The sequence below is a fragment of the Dama dama genome, chromosome 24 (genome assembly GCF_033118175.1).
Source record: "Dama dama isolate Ldn47 chromosome 24, ASM3311817v1, whole genome shotgun sequence".
Classification (NCBI taxonomy): Eukaryota; Metazoa; Chordata; class Mammalia; order Artiodactyla; family Cervidae; genus Dama; species Dama dama.
In genome coordinates this window covers 38,262,692-38,285,867 of record NC_083704.1, presented here as the reverse complement: position 1 = coordinate 38,285,867, position 23,176 = coordinate 38,262,692, and the positions used below count along the sequence as shown (strand labels likewise).

The 23,176-nt window shown below is 38.5% G+C and overlaps 1 protein-coding gene across 1 annotated transcript in view; it reads left to right on the top strand.

Moving 5' to 3' along the window:
• Window positions 1-20,371: 20,371 nt before the first annotated feature.
• TAFA1 (TAFA chemokine like family member 1) overlaps window positions 20,372-23,176 on the top strand; it is a 514,464-nt gene continuing 511,659 nt past the window's right edge. The window contains exon 1 of the mRNA XM_061129166.1: window positions 20,372-20,489. Within this exon, the coding sequence (XP_060985149.1) occupies window positions 20,372-20,489 (118 nt within the window). The remainder of the gene's footprint in view (window positions 20,490-23,176) is intronic.

Sequence of the window (23,176 nt, the reverse complement as noted above, 5' to 3'; positions counted from 1 at the left end):
TCACAGGTATTTATGGGGTTGCCATAGTGACCAAACACTGCAGTAAGTTTTTGTTCTACTGCAGTGTCTTTCAAACTTGGCTGCATGTTGGAACCACACAGAGAGCTTTGAAAATACTGTTGCCCCAGTCTCACTTTCACAGATCCTAATTTGGTTGATCTGGGGTAGGGTCCGAGGCATTTAGAGTTTTACAAACTCCCCAGGTTATTGTAACTCACAGTCAAGACAGAGGACCTCTGGCTTAGGGAATCCAAGTGTGGGTGTGCTCAAGTACTCTGTCCTACCCGCTTTAGTCATGTTCGATGACTCCCTTGAACTCCTTTTTATAATTCTCTCCTCCTCTACTCTAAACTAGCAACTGCTAGATCTCCTAGTTGGGACTCCCAGAGATACCACATGTTCTTCACTACAGTATGAACATGAAGGTGGAAACTAAGAGTGGGAAAGGCCTACTTTCAATATGGTGTGGTAGGAGAAAAGGACAAAAGGGTGGATGAGAAAAGACAAGAAGCAATTCAAAATGCTTTTCTGGCACTGGGCTGTGGTTGGAGATGCACATTTAGGCACTCTCAGACTCAGATTCCCACACAAACACCCATACACATACAGACACATCATCTGAAATTCTTCCCAGCCTCCTTCCTGCTCAGCCCACCGCCAACCACTTGCTTAGAATATTGCTGCAAATTCATAAGACACCTAAAACATGAGAATGAGAAATGGTTGTGTTTATTCATTCACTGACACATTAATTTATTCATCTAGTCTATAAATAATGATTGATTACCTACTATGTGCCAGGTACATTGTCAGAGGGTGAGTGAACAGTGATGAATAAAACAGGAGTTTAGAGCAGGTACAAAGGCCCTGAATCTAGAAAAATTTTGGAGTGTGTGAGCAATTTCTATCTTATATACCAGTTCTTGAGTTCTGTTCTCTGTACTTGGCTTATTGCATGAATGCTTCCTAAAGGAAAGAATACCGAAGTGTATTACTGAGAGAAGTTAAGAGTGACTAGAGCATAGTGAATGTGAGAGTAGGTATGGAGGAATGGAATGATATTTAGATTAAAAACATAGGCACACTTTGGTTGTGTTGGGTCTTGTGGTCTGTGGTTTTTAAACCACACTAAAGTCATCATGTGTTTTCAAATAGGGAATGATAAGGTCAGGGAAAATCTCTGTGAGACCAGAGGGATAAAAAAAGAGCCATCTGGGAAAAGAATAGATGAAGGAATGTTCCAGAAGGAGGGAATAAAGTGTGCAAAATCTTTGACTGAAGAAGGCATTATGTTTGAAGGACCGAAAGGCACTATGCTTTATCTGGGGATGTGGAGGTGAGAGATAGACTAGTGAAGTGAAAATAATTATCTAGTGATCACAAGATCACTATCACTATCTAGTCTATCTCTCACCTCCACGTCCCCAGATAAAGCATAGTGCCTTTCGGTCCTTCAAACATAATGCCTTCTTGAGTCAAAGCTTTTGCACAATTGATTCCCTCCATCTGGGACATTCTTCCATCTATTCTACAGCACTGAGCAGTAGATGCTGTAGCAAATGTGGCTACACTGAATCTTGTAGAGATGGAAGTGTGTCTTCTAGGACACAGCTATATGGAGGGGTGTCCGATCTAGACTTGGGAGGCCAACACAAAGTCCATGGAAAATGAAGCACTAGAACTAACCCTAAAAAGTGGTTTGATTTAGAGGAAAGAAGGGGAATAGGAGAGGTAAGTGGAGGTGAAAGAGGGGAGAAGGAATGTTTCAAATTTTAAAAACTGAGGTTTCAAAGACATGCGAAAGCATCTTAAAATGTAGAGCTAAATCCTAGTTAGATCCTAGATATCAAATTTAATTTTAAAAGTTTACAGAGACTTATAATATACCAGATATTCTAATATGCATCTTAACAATAATCCTTTGAATTAGGTATCAGTGTTTGGCAACTCAGGAAAAGTTACTGGAATAGGATTGGAGAGTTAGTGAGAGATGCTGCTGAAAGATGGACCCAAGCTGTCTGACTCCACAGTCCATTCTCTTAGCCCTTCTATTTTACTGCCTCTCTGACCAAGTTGAAAAGCAAAGAAATAAAAGGAGGGAAGGCCAAGGAGATATGGATTAAAAGATATACATATCTATTTTTCTAAATTTTTTGCATTTCTGAAAATTATTTCTTTCGCATAATTATAATTCAAACCAGATAAAAGAGAATAGCTAATCAGCAATATTAAAAATAAGACAAAGACCAGAAGAGGTATTTACTTGAAGGCAGATCAGATATAAACCAACAGTGTCAAATAAAGTTCACAAGATTTAAGCCCACACCAGTCAACAAGAATGTATGCTCTTCTGTTGCAGTTAACCATTGGTATCATATAGGATCCTGCAGAGAAAAGAAAAATATTTTCATTGTTAATTCTCTGTCTTGCATAGGAGGAAGTTTACTGCCATAAAAGTAAGAGGATTAACCACAATTTACAAGCAATAGAGGGACATGGAATGCTTAGAAAAAGAAAAGTATTTTAGGTTGATTATCTAGATTAAGTTCACCATTAGAGGAATTGTTATTGGCATTGGAAAATATGATATTTTCAGAGAAAAAAACAGATCATAAAATATATTATATAAATTATATATAAAACATATTGTATATTATTATATATAATATATATATACTTTTTTAAAGAAAACAACAAAATCAAGTAGGCATGTTTAGAAAGTGAAAGACATGTGCATATAAATGTGAATACTGATAACTTTCATATAACAGATTCTAGATGACTTTTAAAAAATTTCTATTTAGATCTCAAATTTACTATCTTTCTTCTTTTTTTTAAATCTATTTTACATATGGTAATGTAAGTTTCCATGTTACTCTTTCCATACATCTCACCCTCTCCTCCCCTCTCCCCATGTCCATAAGTCTAGTCTCTATGTCTGTTTCTCCATTGCTGCCCTGTAAATAAATTCTTTAGTATCATATATCTAGGTTCCATATATGTACGTTAGAATACAATATTTATCTTTCTCTTTCTGACTCACTTCACTCTGTATAATAGATCTAGGTTCATCCACCTCATCAGAACTGACCAAATGCATTCATTTTTATGGCTGAGTAATATTCCATTGTGGAACTTCCCTGGTGGCTCAGATGGTAAAGCATATATATGTACCACAACTTCTTTATCCATTCATTTGTTGCTGGACATCTAGGTTGCTTCCATGTTCTAGCTATTGTAAATAGTGCTACAATGAACAATGGGATACATGTGTCTTCTTCCATTTTGGTCTCCTCAGGGTATATGCCTAGGAGTGGGATTGCTGGGTCATATGGTGGTTTTATTCCTAGTTTTTCAAGGAATCGCCATACAGTTTTCCATAGTGTCTGTATCAATTTGTATTCCCACCAACAGTTCAAGAGTTTTCCCTTTTCTCCACACCCTCTCCAGTATTTATTATTTGTAGACTTTTTGGTGATGGCCATTCTGACTGGTGTGAGGTGATATCTCATTGTGGTTTTGATTTGCAACTCTTTAATAATAATGAGTGATGTTGAGCATCTTTTCATGTGTTTGTTAGGCATCTGTATGTCTTCTTTGGAGAAATGTCTGTTTAGGTCTTTTCCTCACTTTTTGATTGGGTTGCTTGTTTTTCTGGTATTGACTTGTATGAGCTCCTTGTATATTTTGGAAATTAATCCTTTGTCATTTGTTTCATTCACTATTATTTTCTACCATTCTGAGAGCTGTCTTTTCACCTTGCTTGTAGTTTCATTTGCTGTGCAAAATCTTTTATGTTTAATCAGGTCCCCCTTGTTTACTTCTGTTTTTATTTTCATTTCTCTAGGAGGTGGATCATAGAGGAACTTGCTTTGATTTGTGTCATTGAGTGTTCTGCCTATGTTTTCTTCTAAGAGTTTTATAGTTTCTGGTCTTACATTTAGGTCTTTAATCCATCTTGAATTTATCTTTATGTATGGTGTTAGGAAGTGTTCTAATTTCATTCTTTTACACGTTCAGTTCAGTTCAGTCACTCATTTGTGTCTGACTCTTTGTGACCCCATGGACTGCAGCATGCCAGGCCTCTGTGTCCATCACCAACTCCCTGAGTTTACCCAAACTCATGTCCATTGAGTCAGTGATGCCAACCAACCATCCTCATCCTCTGTTGTCCCCTTCTCCTCCTGCCCTCAATCTTTCCCAGCATCAGGGTCTTTTCAAATGAGTCAGCTCTTCACATCAGGTGGCCAAAGTTTCAGCTTCAGCATCAGTCCTTCCAATGAATATTCAGGACTAATTTCCTTTAGGATGGACTGGTTGGATCTCCTTGCAGTCCAAGGGACTCTCAAGAGTCTTCTCCAACACCACAGTTCAAAAGCATCAATTCTTCAGTGCTCAGCTTTCTTTATAGTCCAACTCTCACATCTATATATGACTACTGGAAAAACCATAACCTTGACTAGATAGACCTTTGTTGGCAAAGTAATGGCTCTGGTTTTTAATATGCTCTCTAGGTTGGTCATAACTTTCCTTCCAAGGAGTAAACATCTTTTAATTTCATAGCTGCAATCACTATCTGCAGTGATTTTGGAGCCCAGAAAAATAAAGTCAGCCACTGTTTCTCCATCTATTTGCCATGAAGTGATGGGACTGGATGCCATGATCTTAGTTTTCTGAATGTTGAGCTTATGCCAACTTTTTCACTCTCCTCTTTCACTTTCATCAAGAGGCTCTTTAGTTCTTCTTCACTTTCTGCCATAAGGGTGGCATTATCTGCGTATCTGAGGTTATTGATATTTCTCCTAGCACTCTTGATTCCAGCTTGTGCTTCATCCAGCCGAGCATTTCTCATGATGCACTCTGCATATAAATTAAATAAGCAGGGTGACAACATACAGCCTTGATGTAATCCTTTTTCTATTTGGAACCAGTCTGTTGTTCCATGTCCAGTTCTAACTGTTGCTTCCTGACTTGAATACAGATTTCTCAAGAGGCAGGTCAGGTGGTCTGGTATTCCCATCTCTTTCAGAATTTTCCACAGTTTATTGTGATCCACACAGTCAAAGTCTGTGGCATAGTTAAATACTTTTACATATAGCTGTCCAATTTTCCCAGCACTATTTATTGAAGAGGCTGTCTTTGCCCCATTTTATATTCTTGCCTCCTTTGTCAAAAATAAGGTACCCATAAGTGTGTGGATTTATTTCTAGGCTTTCTATCTTGTTCCACTGGTCTATATTTCTGTTTTTGTGCCAGTACCATACTGTCTTGATGACTGTAGCCTTGTAGTATAATCTGAAGTCAGGAAGGTTGATTCCTCCAGTTCCATTCTTCTTTCTCAAGACTGCTTTCACTATTTGGGGTCTTTTGAGTTTCCATATGAATTGTGAGATTTTTTTGTTCTAGTTCTGTGAAAAATGTCATTGGTAATTTGATAGGGATCTCACTGAATATGTAGATTGCATTTGGTAGTATAGCCATTTTCACAATAATGATTCTTCCTACCCAGGAACATGGAATATCTCTCCATCTGTTTATGTCATTGATTTCTTTCATTAGTGTCTTATAAGTTTCTGTATACAGTTCTTTTGTTTCCTTAGGTAAGTTTATTCCTAGATATTTAATTCTTTTTGTTGCACTAGTGAATGTGATTGATCCCTTAATTTCTCTTTCTGAATTTTCATTGTTTGTATAGAGAAATTAAAATGATTTCTGTGTATTGATTTTGTATCCTGCAACTTTGCTAAATTCACTGATTAGCTCTAGTAATTTTCTGATACTGTCTTTAAGGTTTTCTATGTACAGTATCATATCATCTGCAAACAATGAGAGTTTTACTTCTTTTCTGATCTGGGTTCCTTTTATTTCTTTTTCTTCTCTGATTGCTGTAGTGAGGGCTTCCAGAACTATGTTGAGTAATAGTAGCGAAAATGGACACCCTTGTCTTGTTTCTGATCTTAGGGGGAATGCCTTCAGTTTTTCACTGTTGAGACTAATGTTTGCTTTAGGCTTATCATATATGGCCTTTGCTATGTTGAGGTAGGTTCCTTCTATGCCCATTTCTTGAAGAGTTTTCATCATAAATGGGTGCTGAATTTGTCAAAGGCTTTTTTATGCATCTATTGAGATGACCATATGATTTTTATCTTTCAATTTGTTAATATGGTGTGTTACATTGATTGATTTGCATATATTGAAGAATCCTTGCTTCCCTGGAATAAACCCAACTAGATCATGGTGTATGAGCTTTTTGATGTTTTGTTGAGTTCTGTTTGCTAATATTTTGCTGAGGTTTTTTTGTGTCTTTGTTCATCAGTGATATTGGTCTGTAGTTTTCTTTTTTGTGTGTTGTCTTTGTCTGGTTTTGGTATCAGGGTGATGGTGGCCTCATAGAATGAGTTTGGAAGTGTGCCTTCCTCTGCAATTTTTTGAAAGAGTTTTAGAAGGACAGGCATGAGTGCTTCTCTAAATGTTTGATAGAATTCTCCTGTGAAGCCGTCTGGTCCTAGGCTTTTGCTTTTTGGGAGATTTTTGATCACAGCTTCAATTTCAGTGCTTGTTATTGGGCTGTTCATAATTTCTATTTTATTCTGGTTCAGTCTTGGAAGGTTTAACTTTTCTAAGAATGTGTCCATTTCTTCCAGGTTATTCATTTTAGTGCCATGTAGTTTTCCATAATAGTCTCTTATAATCCTTTGTATTTCTGCATTGTCTGTTGTAACCTCTCCTTTTTCATTTCTAGTTTTGTTGATTTGATTCTTCTCTCTTTTTTTCTTGATGAGTCTGGCTAAAGATTTGTCATTTTGTTTATCTTCTCAAAGAAGCAGCTTCTAGTTTTATTAATCTTTACTATTGTTTGCTTCATTTCTTTTTCATTTATTTCTGCTCAGATCTTTATGATTTCTTTCCTTCTACTAATTTTGATTTTTTTGTTTGTTTGTTTTTGGTTCCAGTTGTTTTAGGTGTAAAGTTAGGTTGTCCAGTCAATGTTTTTCTTGTTTCTTGAGGTAGGATTGTATTGCTATAAACTTCCCTTGTAGAATTCCTTTTACTGCATCTCATAGGTTTTCAGTTGTGTTTTCATTGTCATTTGTTTCTAGAAATTTTTTTATTTCCCTTTTTATTTCTTCAGTAATCTGGTGGTTATTTATAAATGTGTTGTTTAATCTCCATGTATTTGTGTTTCTTACAGTTTTTTCTTGTAATTGATATCTAATCTCATAGCGTTGTGGTCAGTGTAGATGCTTGATATGATTTCAATTTTCTTAAATTTACTGAGGTTTGATTTGTGACCCAAGATGTGGTCTATCCTGGAGAATGTTTCATGTGCACTTGACAATAAGGTGTATTCTCCTGCATTTGGATGGAATGTCCTGAAGATATCAATGAACTCCATCTCATTTGATCTATCATTTAAGACTTGTGTTTCCTTATTAATTTTCTCTTTTGATGATCTATCCATTGGTGTGAGTGGGGTGTTAAATTCTCTTACTATTATTGTGTTACTGTCAATTTCTCCTTTTATCTCTGTTAGTGTTTGTCTTATGTACTGAGTTGCTCCTATGTTGGCTGCATAGATATTTACAGTTGTTATGTCTTCCTCTTGGACTAATCCCTTGGTCATTATGTAGTGTCCTTCCTTATCTCCTGCAATATTCTTTAATTCTAAGGTCTATTTTGTCTGATATGAGAATTGCTACTCCAGCTTTCTTTTGCTTCCCTTTTGCATGAAATATATATTTCCATCCTCTCACTTTCAGTCTATATGTGTCTTTAGGTCTGAAGTGGGTTTCTTGTAGACAGCATATATATGGGTCTTATTTTTGTATCCATTCAGCCAGTCTGTGTCTTTTGGTTGGAGCATTTAATCCATTTACATTTAAAGTAATTACTGATATATATGTTCTTATTGACACTTTCTTAATTGTTTGGGGTTGATTTTGTAGATCTTTTTTCTTCTGTTGTATTTCTTGACTATGTAAGTCTGTTTACCATTTGTTGTAAAGCTGGTTTGGTGGCACTGAATTCTCTTAACTTTTGCTTGTCTGGAAAGCTCTTTATTTCTCCATCAATTTTGAATGAGATCCTTGCCAGGTATAGCAATCTTGGTTGTAATTTTTCCCTTTCAGTACTTTAAATATATCCTGCGATTCCTTTCTGGCCTGCAGAGTTTCTGCTGAAAGATCATCTGTTAAGCATATGGGGTTTCCCCTGTATGTTACTTGTTGCTTCTCCCTTGCTGTTTTCAATATACTTTCTTTGTGTTTAGTCTTTGTTAATTTCATTAGTATGTGTCTTGGCATGTTTCTCCTTGGATTTATCCTATATGGGATTCCTTGTGCCTCTTGGATTTGATTGTCTATTTCCTTTCCCGTGCTGGGGAAATTTTCAACTATAATCTCTTCAAAATCTTTCTCATACTCTTTCTTTTTCTCTTCTTTTTTTTGGGATCCCTATAATTCAAATGTTGGTGCATTTGATATTGTCCCAGAGGTCTCTGAGACTATCCTCAGTTCTTTTCATTCTTTTTACTTTATTCTGCTCTTCAGAATTTACTTCCACCATTTTATCTTCCAGCTCACTGATTTGTTCTTCTGCTTCAGATATTCTGCTATTGATTCCTTCTAGAGTATTTTTAATTTCCATAATTGTGTCATTTGTCTCTACATGTTTATTCTTTAATTCTTCTAGGTCTTTGTTAATTGATTCTTGTATTTTCTCCATTTTGTTTTCAAGGTTTTTCATCATCTTTACTATCATTATTCTGAATTATTTTTCAGGTAGTTTGCTTATTTCCTCTTCATTTATTTGAACTTCTGTGTTTCTAGTTTTTCCCTTCACTTGTGTAGTATTTCTCTGCCTTTTCATTATTTGTTTTAAACTTATTGTGCTTGAGGTCTCCTTTTCCCAGGCTTCAAGGTTTAATTCTTTCTTCCTTTTGTTTTCTGCCTTCCTAAGGTTGGTCCAGTAGTTTGTGTAAACTTCTTATAGGGTGAGATTTGTGCTGAGTTTTTGTTTGTTTGTTTTTCCTCTGATGGGCAAGGCTGAATGAGATGGTAATCCTCTCTGCTGATGATTGGGTTTGTATTTTCATTTTGTTTGTTGTTTAGATGAGGCATCCTGCACAGGTGCTACTGGTGGTTGGGTGATGCTGAGTCTTGTATTCAAGTGGTTTCCTTTGTGTGAGTTCTCACTATTTGATACTCCTTAGGGTTGGTTCTCTGGTAGTCTAGGGTCTTGGAGTCAGTGCTCCCACTCCAAAGGCTCAGGACTTCATCTCTGGATCTGATTCCGCAGCTTCTCAACTTCCTTCTTCAGTTGTTCCAGGTCACTCATCCTTGCATTTCCTCATGGAAGAAACTACCAAATGAAAGTCCAGAAGCAATTCTGTTCAAGGTCTCAGCATCCCACTTCTCCTGCAATGTCACCTCTTCTTTTTCTCCTTGAGAAGCACCACTGCCTCCTCACTGACTCCAGAGGTGGAAGTTCGCTGGGAGAGGACCTACACTACTCCTACCCCATCTGCCCTCTTACTTACAGGCCAGGACTCTCTGATAGGCATGGAGGAGGGAAAGAGATTCAAAGAGGGAGGGGAAGTCTACTACCTTTCAAAAACAAAACCATACTACTTTTAAGTAGAAAAAATTATAAAAATGGAGAAGTACTTTAGTCCTAAAATATATATGAAAGTACCATCAGCTTTTGTCCACACTGTGGTTATTTTCAATATTCATCCTTTCTTCCAAACTATTGTCCTGATTTTCATTTAAGTGACTTCCCTGGTGGTTCAGACAGTAAAGCATCTGCCTACAATCTGGGAGACCAAGGTTCGATCCCTGGGTTGGGAAGATCCCCTGGAGGAGGAAATGGCAACTCATTCCAGTAGTCTTGCCTGGAAAATCCCATGGACGGAGGAGCCTGATAGGCTACAGTCCATGGGGTGGCAAAGAGTCAGACACGACTGAGCGACTTCACTTTCTCTTTCACTTCATTTAAGTATCAGACCTCCTGCATTCCATTCATCTCTTTTGGAGGAAATTAATTTCTCTCTTGACTTGGGTTTGGGACTAATGTTGTGGCCCTCAGTCCAACCATGTGATCTTTTCCCCCTGATCAAGGTAGCCGGCTCAGGGAGGGGCAAGTGATCCAGGGCAAGTGAGCCAAGACAACCTAAGGAGCTGTGAGAAGTGGTTTGCTAGGGGAAACTAATAAAGACTCTTCCTTGCTTATCTGAGGAGAGCTTCTTGAAACAACCCTTTTGTTCCCAATACATGGATGAATAAGACCATATCTCAGACAGCTTTTGGCAGCTATGTTTCACCCATGGTGGGATGCCTACTTTAGAATGAGACCTTGCACAGCAGAGAGAAAGTTGAAACTGAGCTACATCCTTGATAATTTAGTGTAGTTACTGAGTCAAACCCACCAGGAGGTGAGCCCCACCTGTGAAAAGAAAACTTACATCCTCTGTGTTATTTACTCCAGTTTGCATTGTTTCTGATTTCTTTTCCTATTACTTGTAACCAAGCTCATTTTACCTTCTTCAATGTTATCCTAATTCTGGAAGGTTACTGTGAGGTAATTCAGATTTTTCTGCTAGCTTACTAAAAATTATTTGACATCATTGCATTTATTTTCCTTAACCTAGCTAACATTTTTTAGAGCTGTGCTGTTCAGTACAATTTCCACTAACCATATGAAGCTATTTAAGTTTAAATTAATTAAAATGAAATAAAATGAAAAATTTCATTTCGTTTGCACTAGACACCTTTCAAGTACTTGATAGCCACATGTGGATAGTGGCTACCATCTAGGTCAGCACAGATACAGAACATTTCCAGTCTCAGAGAAAGTTTTACTGGATAGTGCTATGAAAGAGAGAGAGAGAAAGAAAGAAGAGAAGAGAGGATATAAGATGAGGAGACTTGTATTCTAATGTGACCCACACCAGTGAACTCACTATATTCCCTCAGGAAAGCCTCTTCCCTTTATTAGGTCTTTTTATTTCCTGTGCAACAGAGAGGCTGAACAAGGAGATTTGGGGGAGATTTCTTCTAGGTTCAGAGTAATGAAATTCAAAGTGTTTTTTTAGATTTTTAACATTTGTAGGTTTTTGTTATTCTTCAGGGGTCAGCTGTGAATTCTACCATCAGACCATATTTAGATACTAAGCACCAGGGATGAAAATTCAGGACAGCTATATTTTTTTCTTCTAGAACAAAAAAAGTATCCAAAATAGATTTAGTGGCAGGTAGGTAAGGGTTTAAACAACATATGGGCCACTTTCTGTTACTTAGTGTGAAAACAATAGACTCAAACAGAACAAGGCAGTCATCCTTAATATGTATTTCTACTTCATACATGTGTACTACTAAAAGGAACAAATAAAGACCTTGGAGGAGGGAACAAAATATACTTATTTCTGAAAAAACAGTTAATCGTATATGCCATCTTGATAGTGGCCACATATTTTGTTTTTGATTCATTCATTATTGTTTATTTACACATACAACCACTAAAATCTCTACTATATGCTCTATCCCACTCAAGGACCCAAGAGTGTAGTAGGAGCTGAGTGAGAATGTTTGTAAAAGATGAGCCTAGAGAAGTAGACAGGGGCCAACTCGTGCAGAGCCCTGTCAACCATAGCCATGAATTTGGACTTTATTTAAGCACAATGGGAAAATCATTGAAAGGTTTTCAGGTTTACTTGAGTTGCATGATCAACATACATCTCAAACCCATTCCCTCTGGTGGCAGAGTGGGAAAGAGATGTGTGGAATGTTCACATTTGAAGGCAAGTGGACTAGTTAAGGAAGTATTGTTATAATTCAAATGAAATATGGTGGTATTTGGGGTGTATATGTTTAAATGGACAGGGAGAGAGTGGAGAGATTTAAAACACAGAGTCTGTGAAGGGCCATTTCTTAGATCAGAGTGGGTATGGGAGATAGTGACTATGAATCTGGCTATGGATCTGAGCGTTTTATAAACCAAAGAAATCATGTTATTGTTTTTATTATCATCAAAGCAGTTATTTTCACAACCTTTATGTGCTCATAATATATATTCATATTCTCATAATAAAGAGACCACTTGTTCTTTAAAAGTTCAGTTTATTTATCACTTTCATTAGTGCAATGGAAGTGAAGCTGTTTGTGGTTTCAACTTTCTTTCTGTTCTAAAAAGAGAATAAGGAGATGAGATGTGGAAGAACAAAAGAAATTACCTTATTCTTTCTTTTCCTGCTGCCTGGAAGACTGACAAGATAAGCAGTGAGGAATTATAATTGATAAAGTAATTGAAGAGATAGGTTGCTGGAGGTGAAAAATGAGACTCCTACACAAAGGTTATCTTCTAGACTAAGAGAAATCTTGCCTTCCATTTCCCTTTTCTAACAGTTACTGAAAATTCTGGCTTGGGTATCCACATCCAAATCACCAAACTGAAAGTCGCCAGTTTTACAGCAAATGATTCAGCCTCTGCTCATTAAGTCTTATTTCTGGAGCAGTTTTTAGCTTTTTTGGTGTGTGTGCTTTTGCTTGATTTTTTACCTTATGGATGTTGTACATTTTTATGAAATAAGTTGTCTCTTCTTCGCTTCTACTGCTAGGAAGCTTTGAGTCAAATTAGTACTTCCTCTGTCACTTGATGATTTGAAGTTCACTTTCAAAGTTCTCATTAGGCTTATCTTACTCAGCTTATGTGGCTTTTATCTTTATTTTGTAATTTTTTTTTTTTTATTTCTTGGAAATATCGCTTGCCTAGAATTTGGTTGCTTAGAGCTTTGGTTCTGAAAATCAAATATGAGTTTATATCAAAGTTTTTCAACCTTATGAGAGGTGTGACATTAGTTCAATCACTTAACTTCTCTGAAATTTGTGTTTTCACTAATAAAATAGAGATGACTGTAATACAGACCTATTAGCATATTTGTGAGTATTAAATGAGCTCCTGCATGTGAACGCTTAGCCAGGGGCTTGGCACATAAAAAGATTCCTCTCTCTAGACAAAGGGTATTAATACAATAGCATCATCATCATCATCATTATTAATACATGTTCATCAATCATCATAGATATTATATATTATATAGCTCATCTTCTCTTGTACTTCATTTGCTTTCTCTTCATTTTTCCCTCATCTTAGCTTAAATATATTTTGAAACAATACAAGGTACAGAATAAACAAATAAGACAAGCATATACACTTTATTTAGGCCCCAAAGTAAGACTTACAAGCTAGGGATGTTGTTGTGTATCTGATATGGGGCACATAGGCACATATTAGGACACCAGGGGAGACAGGAAAATTTCAAGTGAGTTCCAGACAAAGCATGATGTAACACAAATGATTTATGTAACTGTGTTATGGGAGAAAGATAGGGTACCATTATTACTTAGCCAAGGGAAGAGGTATATTGTCTTTTCATAATCAGGGACTGAAAACAGACATTGTCAGCCAATTGATGGATAGCCCCAGTGACTACAGAAAAGAGAAACTGAGTTTCAGTCATATAGAAAGCATCTAGATTAGAGATAATGACAATGATCCTCTCATCCATACCTTCATTACCATTAGCCAATTGAAATGGAACAAGAAAAAAAATAATAGCATTGTGAAATCACAACCAAAATTGTTATTTCAGGAAATACTTAGAACTCCTTTAAATGGCATACATCTAAACCACTTTCATTTGCATTGGACTGAAACTTGGCATCTTTCTCAGTCCAGATGTAATTTATTTAAATTCCTTTAGTTGTTTTTTAATTTAGAAATATGCGTAGACATAAAATCTTGCATGTCTCAAATGTGTTTTTCCTGCACATTTGTGAATTCAAATTAGCCAAATTATTAAGTGGATTGTTCCTAAACTAAAGCGAAGATGGCTTTTATTTCTAATGACAAGAAATGAAAAGTGTGGTAATCAGGGAACTGAGGGATTTTCTGGTGGTACTTCGGGCCTGGATCCAGGATTTTGCCCCTTCAATGCGTTTCCCAATTAACTCAATAACACAAAGTATATATGAATTTTTTGTATTTTAAAACTGTTTTTAATCATTTGAAGAGACAAAGAGTGAAGTCACACTCCACAGGATGCAGTTTTCCACCAGGAAATTCCCTTTGGACATTTCTGTTGCCCCCAGTGCTTCTCTTCCTGAGCCTCCAGAGAAACTCTGCATCTCTCTCTCTCTCTCTGTTTTTCTGCCCACCCCCACCATTTTTCTCCTCTCCAGGTTTCTGCCCTACTGGCTCCCCTATCCTCCATTCCTCCGTCCCCAGGCCTTTCATTATGCAGGGCAATATGCTGAACATTCTTGGCTATGTAAGCATTCTGAGTTTTATCTTTTACCCCCAATTATTTTCATTGGGTCTTCTGAATAGGTTTTTCCATGGGGAGAAGTTATAATGAATATGATTTTCTCTCTTTTTTGCATAAACAGATGTACATATGCATAGATACTGTATTTGAAGTTCTATCTTTAGGAGTTTGGCCCCACTGAGTAGGTATCTTGAAGCCCTGTAACTGGAAGGGCTGTAACAGTGATGCAGTAGCCCTTTGCCTTTTGCAATATCATGCTTGTATAACTGAACCAGCCTGGCCATGGGCATGTGAATGTTCAGTTTCTAACTCCTGGTTTATGAGAATCTGAAGGGATACTGGCTACAATAATCAATGCTTTGGATTTACACTGCTCTGATAAAAAATCTCCAGTGGGATTCTGTACCATGGAGCTCTGTGAAGACATGAACTGGGCCTGATGTATATATTCTGCTATAGCTTAGGGAAGTAAATGGAACATAATTCAAGTAATACATGATTGATATAGGTTAAAGTCTTCATCAGTCAGGACAGACTAGGTTATATTGCAGTAACAAATGGCCCCCAAATCTCAATTGCTTAAAGAACAGAATATTTCTTATTTACTATCTACATCTGTTGTGAGTGGCAAGGTGAAGGTGAGGGCCTCTGCTCTTTGCAGTCTCTCAAGGATCCAGGAAGATAGTCCCTGTTCCAGAGGCAAAGAGCAATCTGAAAAGTGTTGCTTCAACAGTCCTTCAGCCTCAAAGAGATACCATCAGTTTGGTTGTCACCTCATTGGCCAAAATATTATGGCCCACCCAACAAGAAAGTGATCAGGTGATGAAGTCCCATGATGGCCAAAGGTGGAAAGGCTCAACTTCTTTGAAATGTGTGAGAGTAACTTTGCTTTGTGTTGGGAGAATGGACTAACATGCCTTAAGTGTCATTATCTGTTGATGCTTATATTATTAGGGAAAATGATCATTGGCAACAATACAATGGACAGGGTATTTAGAAAAGAAAATGGAGCTAATCTGACATTCTTGTTCCATCATATGCAAATATAGAAGCCACTTAAGACTGAAAGGGAAAGTCTTTATTCCAGTCTTTTTAAAAAATTCTAACAATTCCTATCTGAGTGCCTTGAACATAATCCATTAGTATGTATTTCAAGTTTATTAAATTGAATCATAGATAAGAAATGATGTTGAACCTTAGTTTAATCCCTAGAAATGAAAAAAATAATGTATAGTTTTCAAAATGGTAGCCTTTATTAGCAAATGTGAAAAGTAAAAGTTGCTGAGTCATGTCCAACTCTTTGTGACTCCCTTGGAATTCTCCAGGCCAGAATACTGGAGTGGGTAGTCTTTCCTTTCTCCAGGGGATGGTCCCAACCTAGGAATTGAACCTGGGTCTCCCACATTGCAGGAAGATTCTTTACCAGTTGAGCCACAAGGGAAGCCCTTTCCTTCTAGTTTTAATGCATTATCATAGCAAGGGCTTCCCAGGTGGCACTAGTGGTGAAGAACACGCCTGCCAATGCAGGAGACATAAGAGATGTTTGTTTGATCCCTGGGTTGGGAAGAGTCCCTGGAAGAGGGTGTGGGAACCCATTCTAGCATTCTTGCCTAGAGAATCCCAAGAACAGAGGAGCCTGACGGGCCGCAGTCCATAAGGTTGCAAAGAGTCAGACACGCAACACATTAGCATAGCAAAAACAAAACAAAAAACCATGAGATAAAGACTGCCTTTCATATTTCTATGCTTCAAATGCCTGGAATATACTCAGCATGTAAGTCTTGAATGAATATATAATAATTTTTGAAGACTGTATTGTAAAGAAATAAGAAAAGAAATAAGAAAATATAATGGCTAATTTTGTAGGGTAGGTTTTTTTGTTTTTTTCTATGAAGTATTTAATCCTAGTGTTCAGAAGATGGGCTCTTGACTCAGATCATTGGGGTTGCTTTATCACTTAGCAGCTATAATACCTTGAGTAATCTCCCTATTCACCCTCTGGTTCCCCATTCATGAAATGAAGACAATAATAATGATACTTATCTTATGGGGTTGGTAAAAAGGATTAAGTTACACCTTATAAGCAACGAACTTTGGAGTAGCATCAACACATGGTGAGGGTTTAAATACACCTTTACCTACTGCTACTGTGGGATTCCCTGGTGATTCAGCAATAAAGAATCTGCCTGCCAAGGCAGGAGATGTGGGTCTGATCCCTGAGTCAGGAAGATCCTCCAGAGAAGAAAATGTCAACCCATTCTTATATTCTTACCTGGAAAACTTCATGGACAGAGGAACTTGGTGAGCTGCAATTCATGGAGTCGCAAAAGAGTCAGACATGACTTAGCGACAAAACAACTGCTACTGTAGTTTTAATCACTTTTGTCTTGAGATTGAATGGTGTGAGCTTACTATACATATTCACCAACTCAACAATAATGAACCATAGAAATGAAATACACAATCGCACCTAGAACTTTGGCACTCGACTTATTTTCACTCTAAGATTTGTATTTACTTTTACCTTGAAATTTGTTTAATGATGAGCTTTAATAAACAGTTGTTAGGGTCCAAAGAGCTATTCTGTGCAGGACCAGGGATGAAGACTGATGTGTTTGAAGGGTCTCTCAGTGTCTCACTCTGTAAATGGAGAGAGAGGAGGATGGCTTCTGAAGATGCACTGCAACATCAAACTTTGTTTACAATGACTGTGAAAGCCCAGAGTACTCTGAGGCATTTGAAGGGGTTGTTGAAGCCGGAATATTATAAGAATTACCTTAATTTTGAAAATAAAAAAAAAAGAAAGAAAGACTATACAGTGTGATGCATGACAATGGCAATCACATCAATGTTATTTTCCCCCTTGCCCCCAAGCATCTAACACATAGTAGGTGCTTTATAAGTGGATAACTGATTGACTTATTCGAGTGAATCATTGTCAATGCAATCTGTAAGTGACAACTAGGTCACTTCATATGCATCACTTATGTGTAGGTACCATCATATTTGTATTTCCAAAGAAGAAAGTGTCTAAACCCTAGCACTGGAAACAAAATGTTGAACTTCTGAGTGTTTTCTCTTCCCACCCCAGCATATTATTTGAAGGAAATTTTTATAAAATGTCTTGAGCATATTTCTTTGTCAAAACCCACTCTTAGATGCTGAAAATAATATATTTCTCTGTATTAAACATGTTTAAAAAAAACTCAGAAGGTTTGTTTTAGGCTTACTCCTATAAACATCTATACTGTAATCTAGCTAGATCATGTTCCCACATTTAGCTGCTGAAATAATTGACAGACTTAAATTTGTATAAACTCAACAATATTTCGGGTTAACTTACTGGTTAAAAGAACCTTAAGAGGTAAGAAATGGCTTACATTTTTCACTTTCCCATTTGCTGTTAGAAAGCTAACACCCATTAACACTATCAGTATTTTGCAGAATGCTTTTTTCTTTTGTTTCTCCTTCCCTCTTTCTTCTTTTGGTAAATGAACAGTATCAGTAAAATCTCTAATAGAAAGTACTGGGCAATACAGTGTTAAAGTGCTGCTTGAGTTGTTCAATAGTTAGTGGGCAGGTATTACAATTCACTGTAGCTGTAATAGAGGGTAATGTCACTTTAAGACATGTGATACTTTACAGAGGAGGGATGTATTGAAAGAGACTATTGCTACTTACAGCGCCGTATAGCAGCCCTGCTCCTACATTTTGCTGCCTTACTCTGCCCTGAATGCTCTGGAGTGGGGATGGTCCGTCATTAACTATAAACTGATTCTCATCAGGAAACTGCACATTATCTCACCATCATTTCAAAGGTCTCGTCTGGCAGAGGTGACGCCAGGAGATGATTTAAAGGTGAAAATGACAAGGTTTCCAGCCCTCAAACCTTGGTTCCTTTTCTGACAATACAGTCTGAATGAACCCAATGTCTTCTTTACTGTGGAAGTAGCATCGGAAGAAAAAAAACATATTTTTTTTTAATCCTGATGAAGATTATTGGGAAGCTCTTTTAAAAAAAATCTCCAATTGTGGCACAGATGGATTTTAAAAAGTGTTAGCGCTTTCCAATGAACACTAATAGAGTACTCTGCTCTTGGCTGGATTTTTCAGGTAAGAAGCCTCTTTAAGGGTTTAAGATTCAGAAAGCAGATTTGAAATCTATTTAGTCAGGTCTAGAGACCTATGTAAGGCTGAATGCATTATTTTGGGGGGAAACACCTATTAACATAGAGATCACCTCTTGCTAAGAGAGTGAGCAAAGAGAGCTATTTGCAGGAGCCTTGGAAGTAATGTTGAGAATTAAAGAAAGTTAAATGAAAAAAAAAAAAAAAGAAGGAAAATATTGCAAACATCAAACCACAGGAGTCTTGAGTGCTAAGGTCTATATGGGTGAAGAAGAGAAAGCAGTCATTGAAAAACTGTTAAGTTTTTATCCTGGTAGGGTTTTTTCAAGTTTAGATGAATTCCTAGTACATTTTAACTGAAATTCACAAACAGTCATTGCATGCCACCATCCGCTCTATTTTATCTTTCTATAATTTGCAGGCACCCAGATGCATTCATTTCAGAATTCATAGGAGGGGTGTTGCTCTTATCTGAAGAGAATGCATCTATGGTACACTGATAGTTCTGAAGACAATGAGGCTAAATCTGTTGTACACAAAAGTAAACAGTTGGCTGTGAAACTAATTATAAAGTGAATGGTTCATGAGAATCACAGACCAGGGCATGAAAGGCATCATGCTGTTGAACATAATGTTTTCCTACTTTGCACTTAATTACGGTTGTCATCATTTGTCTATTATAATTTTAAAACCCTTCTTAAAGATTAAGTCTCTCTCTCCTAAAACCCACAAATTATCTTGTATTATGTCTGTATATATATACACACACACACAGGTATAATGTATATATTTTGCTTGCTGAACATCACAGCTTTTGAAAGAGTGCCAATTTCCACGAATAAAGAAGTCACACTGGGAGGTCACTAGGAGGTTTTAAATATAGAGTTTAAATACTTGAAGTAAATGATTTGACTGTGGAAAGATGAAAAAAAGAAAGAAACAATATTGGGTCCAAAGCTCTAAGAGAAAAGCATATACTTAACTGGATTCTTATATAGAAAATGCTTCCGTATCACTGTCTGAGTAAGGACGAAGCTTCAAGTTTGATTAATTTGGCAAATATGAAATGCAGCATAAGGTGTTGTTTGAGAAATTGGACAATATGTAGCGCAGTTGAGCTTTTGTACCTCCTAAGATTCTCATAGGTGCTGAGAAGACTGTCAAAGTTTCAGTGCCTGAGAAAAGGTGGATGTTCGTCCATAAATACAGACACCACCTGTATATGCATATTCATCAACACTCAACAAATGCCACAATAAGATCTTAGGAGGCAAAGCAATATTGTAAATTATGATTTGCTTTAGGAGAGATGCATAGATCTTAGATCTTATATCTGAAACTCATTTTGGCTGAAGACAATTCCTTCTGATTTTAAGTCCAGCCAAAAACACCAGTTCTTTCAAGAGATTACAACATGCCTCTGAGAAATGATTTCTTAGTTTAGAAGACAGCACTGGAATTAAAAATTCATGACTGTAGAATTGAAAAAAAAAAAAAAAAAAGAATCCACTCTTTCCTTCCAGGCTTATGTCAGACTTGCAATGAAGTTAGAATGAACAGGAGCATGCAGCCTTTCAATGCCTGGAATAACTATAGCTTAAAGATAATTGTGTAAAACAGGATGTTTAGTCAGGGTATATGGTTTCAAACTGCCTAACAGATAGTCAAAAACTTTATTTCTGTATTTCAGCTATCCTAAGAGTTTGGTTTCACAGAATTTCAAAAATGGATTCATGATCTCGTGGAGAGTGATTTCTCTCAATCCCACTTCATGCCATGACCTCTGTCGGGTCATTAATTCTAGCCAGCAAAGTAGCAAAGGGACATGACGTCTGAGACCCCCCTTCTCTCATCAGTGGGACTGACAGCTGGGGGCTTAAAGCCGGGGGTAATTCTTCCTTTCTAACGTTCTCTTTAGAGAATGGCAATGGTCTCTGCGATGTCCTGGGTCCTGTATTTGTGGATAAGTGCTTGCGCGGTGCTGCTCTGCCATGGATCCCTTCAGCACACTTTCCAGCAGCATCACCTGCACCGACCAGGTAAGTTGGAGGCTGGCTCCACAGTAGCCTCCAGTCTCCAGCCTCACTGGGATCCTCTAACAGATGGTTGAAGGCAAGTGACAGAAAGTGCTACAGTGTGGGCAGCTTGCCTCGGAATTCCAAGACTTACTGTTGGCTGGATGCTATGGAGAGAGTGGGGGATACTAAAATGCCATGGATGTATTTCCAATAACTGTTTGGAAAACGTGATTCTGTCTAGGAGTCCCACCATCCCTTGGTGCAAAAAGTAGTCTCTTGTTTGTGGACACCTTGGCCAATAGTGAAATGTTCTGCAAAAGGTGGGATAACTTTCAAGACTTGAAAATTTTTTAAAGAGGCAAAATACGATATTTGCAATCTAGAAAGTGTGTCCATGATCCTGGGCTGCATTTGTCTGTAGCATAGATAGAATAATTTTGATGTGTATGTGGCTAAGGATTTTGTGCGCATGTTAGTGTCAAAATTAACTTTGGAAGTAGTTTGTCAATGAAAAAGAAATTAAACAGCAACTTACTATTTCTTGTCTGGTTTGTCTCCTCTCTTGTCTCCCCTCCTTCTTTTCTGTTCTTCCGGTACGCTTGGTGCTTTTTTTTTTTTTTTTCCTATCTCTCTTGGCAGAATCGGGGACAAGTTCTCTCTAGCGTGATTCCCCCCACCCCCATATCGAATTTTAAGTTCCAGATGCATTTTACTTTCTTCGTTTTTCTTTTCAGAATATATTTCTCACCCTTCCATGGTCTCACTCTTCAATCTGTGTTTTTCTCTCCTTCTTTGCCGCTCCAGCTTTCTCATTACTGTTCCCTCAGCTCGACTGTCCTCACCCATCCTGGTTCTCGGAAAGGTTGCCTTCCATTTTCTGCTTAGCTTCAGCCCTTGAACTTATTCCTCCACCTTCAGCGAACCCCTTCCCCTCCCGCTCCCACCCGATAGCCAGGTCCGGGCTCTGGGGACCAGTTGCGCGCTCAAGCTCCGGATCCTTAGTTCTCTAGCGCTGCCCGCTCTCCACACACACTCCTTCCCTTCCAAATCCCTCTCTGGCTTTTTCCCATCCGCCCGGCTTCCTGCAGCTGCGTGGTCCAGCGTCTATGTCTTTGCCTTTCTCTGCCTCTGCAGCCGGCTTGGGCACCCATCCTGGGCTCTTCGCCACTCACTTCCAGCAACGCCTCCCAGGGCGCTGCTTGCTGCTTTCCGGGGCTCTGCTTCCTGGCTGGGGGCGGGATCGAAAGAGCGCTGTTGCCGCCCAGGTTCTCCCGTGCCGGCTGCGGGGCGAGCGCGCCAGCCTGCTGAATGCTGCAACTTGGGCCGCCCGAGAGGAGGGGTTTGGCGGGGCCTTAGCTTGGGGCAGAGGCCTCGGGTTGCCTCTGGACTCCAGTTGCCCTTTCTCCACTCCCTGGGTCCGGGAGGGACGGCGAGGGGGCGTTGGTGCCCCTGCAGGTGGGTATGGAAACGGCTTTGCGGATGCTGCGCGCTGGTATTTCTGCTCCGCGTGTGTTGTGAGACTGGATCTACCACTGCCAGAGTCCGAGACATCAGTGCGGAGCTGGAGGAAAAACAAACGTGGGTCTTGGAATCCCCAGGTTACCTCCAATCAGTAGATGACCAATCTGTTCTGGCAAAAAAACGTCTTTGAGTTGTTACACAGTCATACAAATAACATGAGAAATTTCTAGTCATGATAATACTTAACGATAAGCATGCATAACAGAAACAGCACATGTGAGTGTTTTAGACAGAATCTGGAGGTTAATCCACGTTGCTTGGCTTAATTCTTATTCAGGTAGGTGTGATTTCCCACCGTGTTGCTCAGGAGACTGAAGTTCTGAGGGTCTGGGTGACTTAAGTTCACACAACTAATATCTGTCATTGGAGACTTCGGTCTGATTCCATCTCCAGAGCCTGTTTCCCAAAGAGGAAATAATGCCTCAAAGAGCAGAGAACGATCTTACCATGTAACCTTTTTGAAGCTTTGTGAGAACCTTCATATAATTCAAGAAAGCTTTCCAGTGATGTCAGTACAGGGACTCATTTGAGGTGCATTCTGAAAGGTGTCTATGGCAGAACTGGTGAGGGGTGAAGTGTGGGGATGACAGAACTCAGGCCAGACCATCGGTACATGTGCATGTGCATGTGAGTGTGCATGTGAGTGTGCACGCTCGCGTGCATGTAAGTGCTCACAGGTGCTCTCAGTCATGTCTGAGTCTTTGCATCTGTCACTTAACATTAATGACATGACCCTGGGCAAGTCACATTTCTTCTCTGGGCCCAATTTCTCATTTAGGGATATTGTGGGGGTGTAAATAAAATAATCTTCAGAAAAGTACTTTATAAACTATAAAACTCTTGAGAAATATCAGGAATTACTGACATCCTGGGGCTTCCCTGGTGGCTCAGATGGTAAAGAATCCACCTGTAATGCAGGAGACCAGGGTTGGACTCATGAGTTGGGAAGATACCCTGGAGAAGAGAATGGGTACCCACTCCAGTATTCTTGCCTAGAGAATTTCACGGGCAGAGCGCCTGGCGGGTTGCAGTCAGTGAGGTCACAAAGAGTCAGATAGGACTGAGCAACTAACACACTTTCACCACTTAATAGACTACAAACGTGCACGTCATAGATGTTGAATTAGTGATGTCTTGCTGTTCACACAGCTAATTATCCTTACTGATAACAATATTGTTTTTACTCC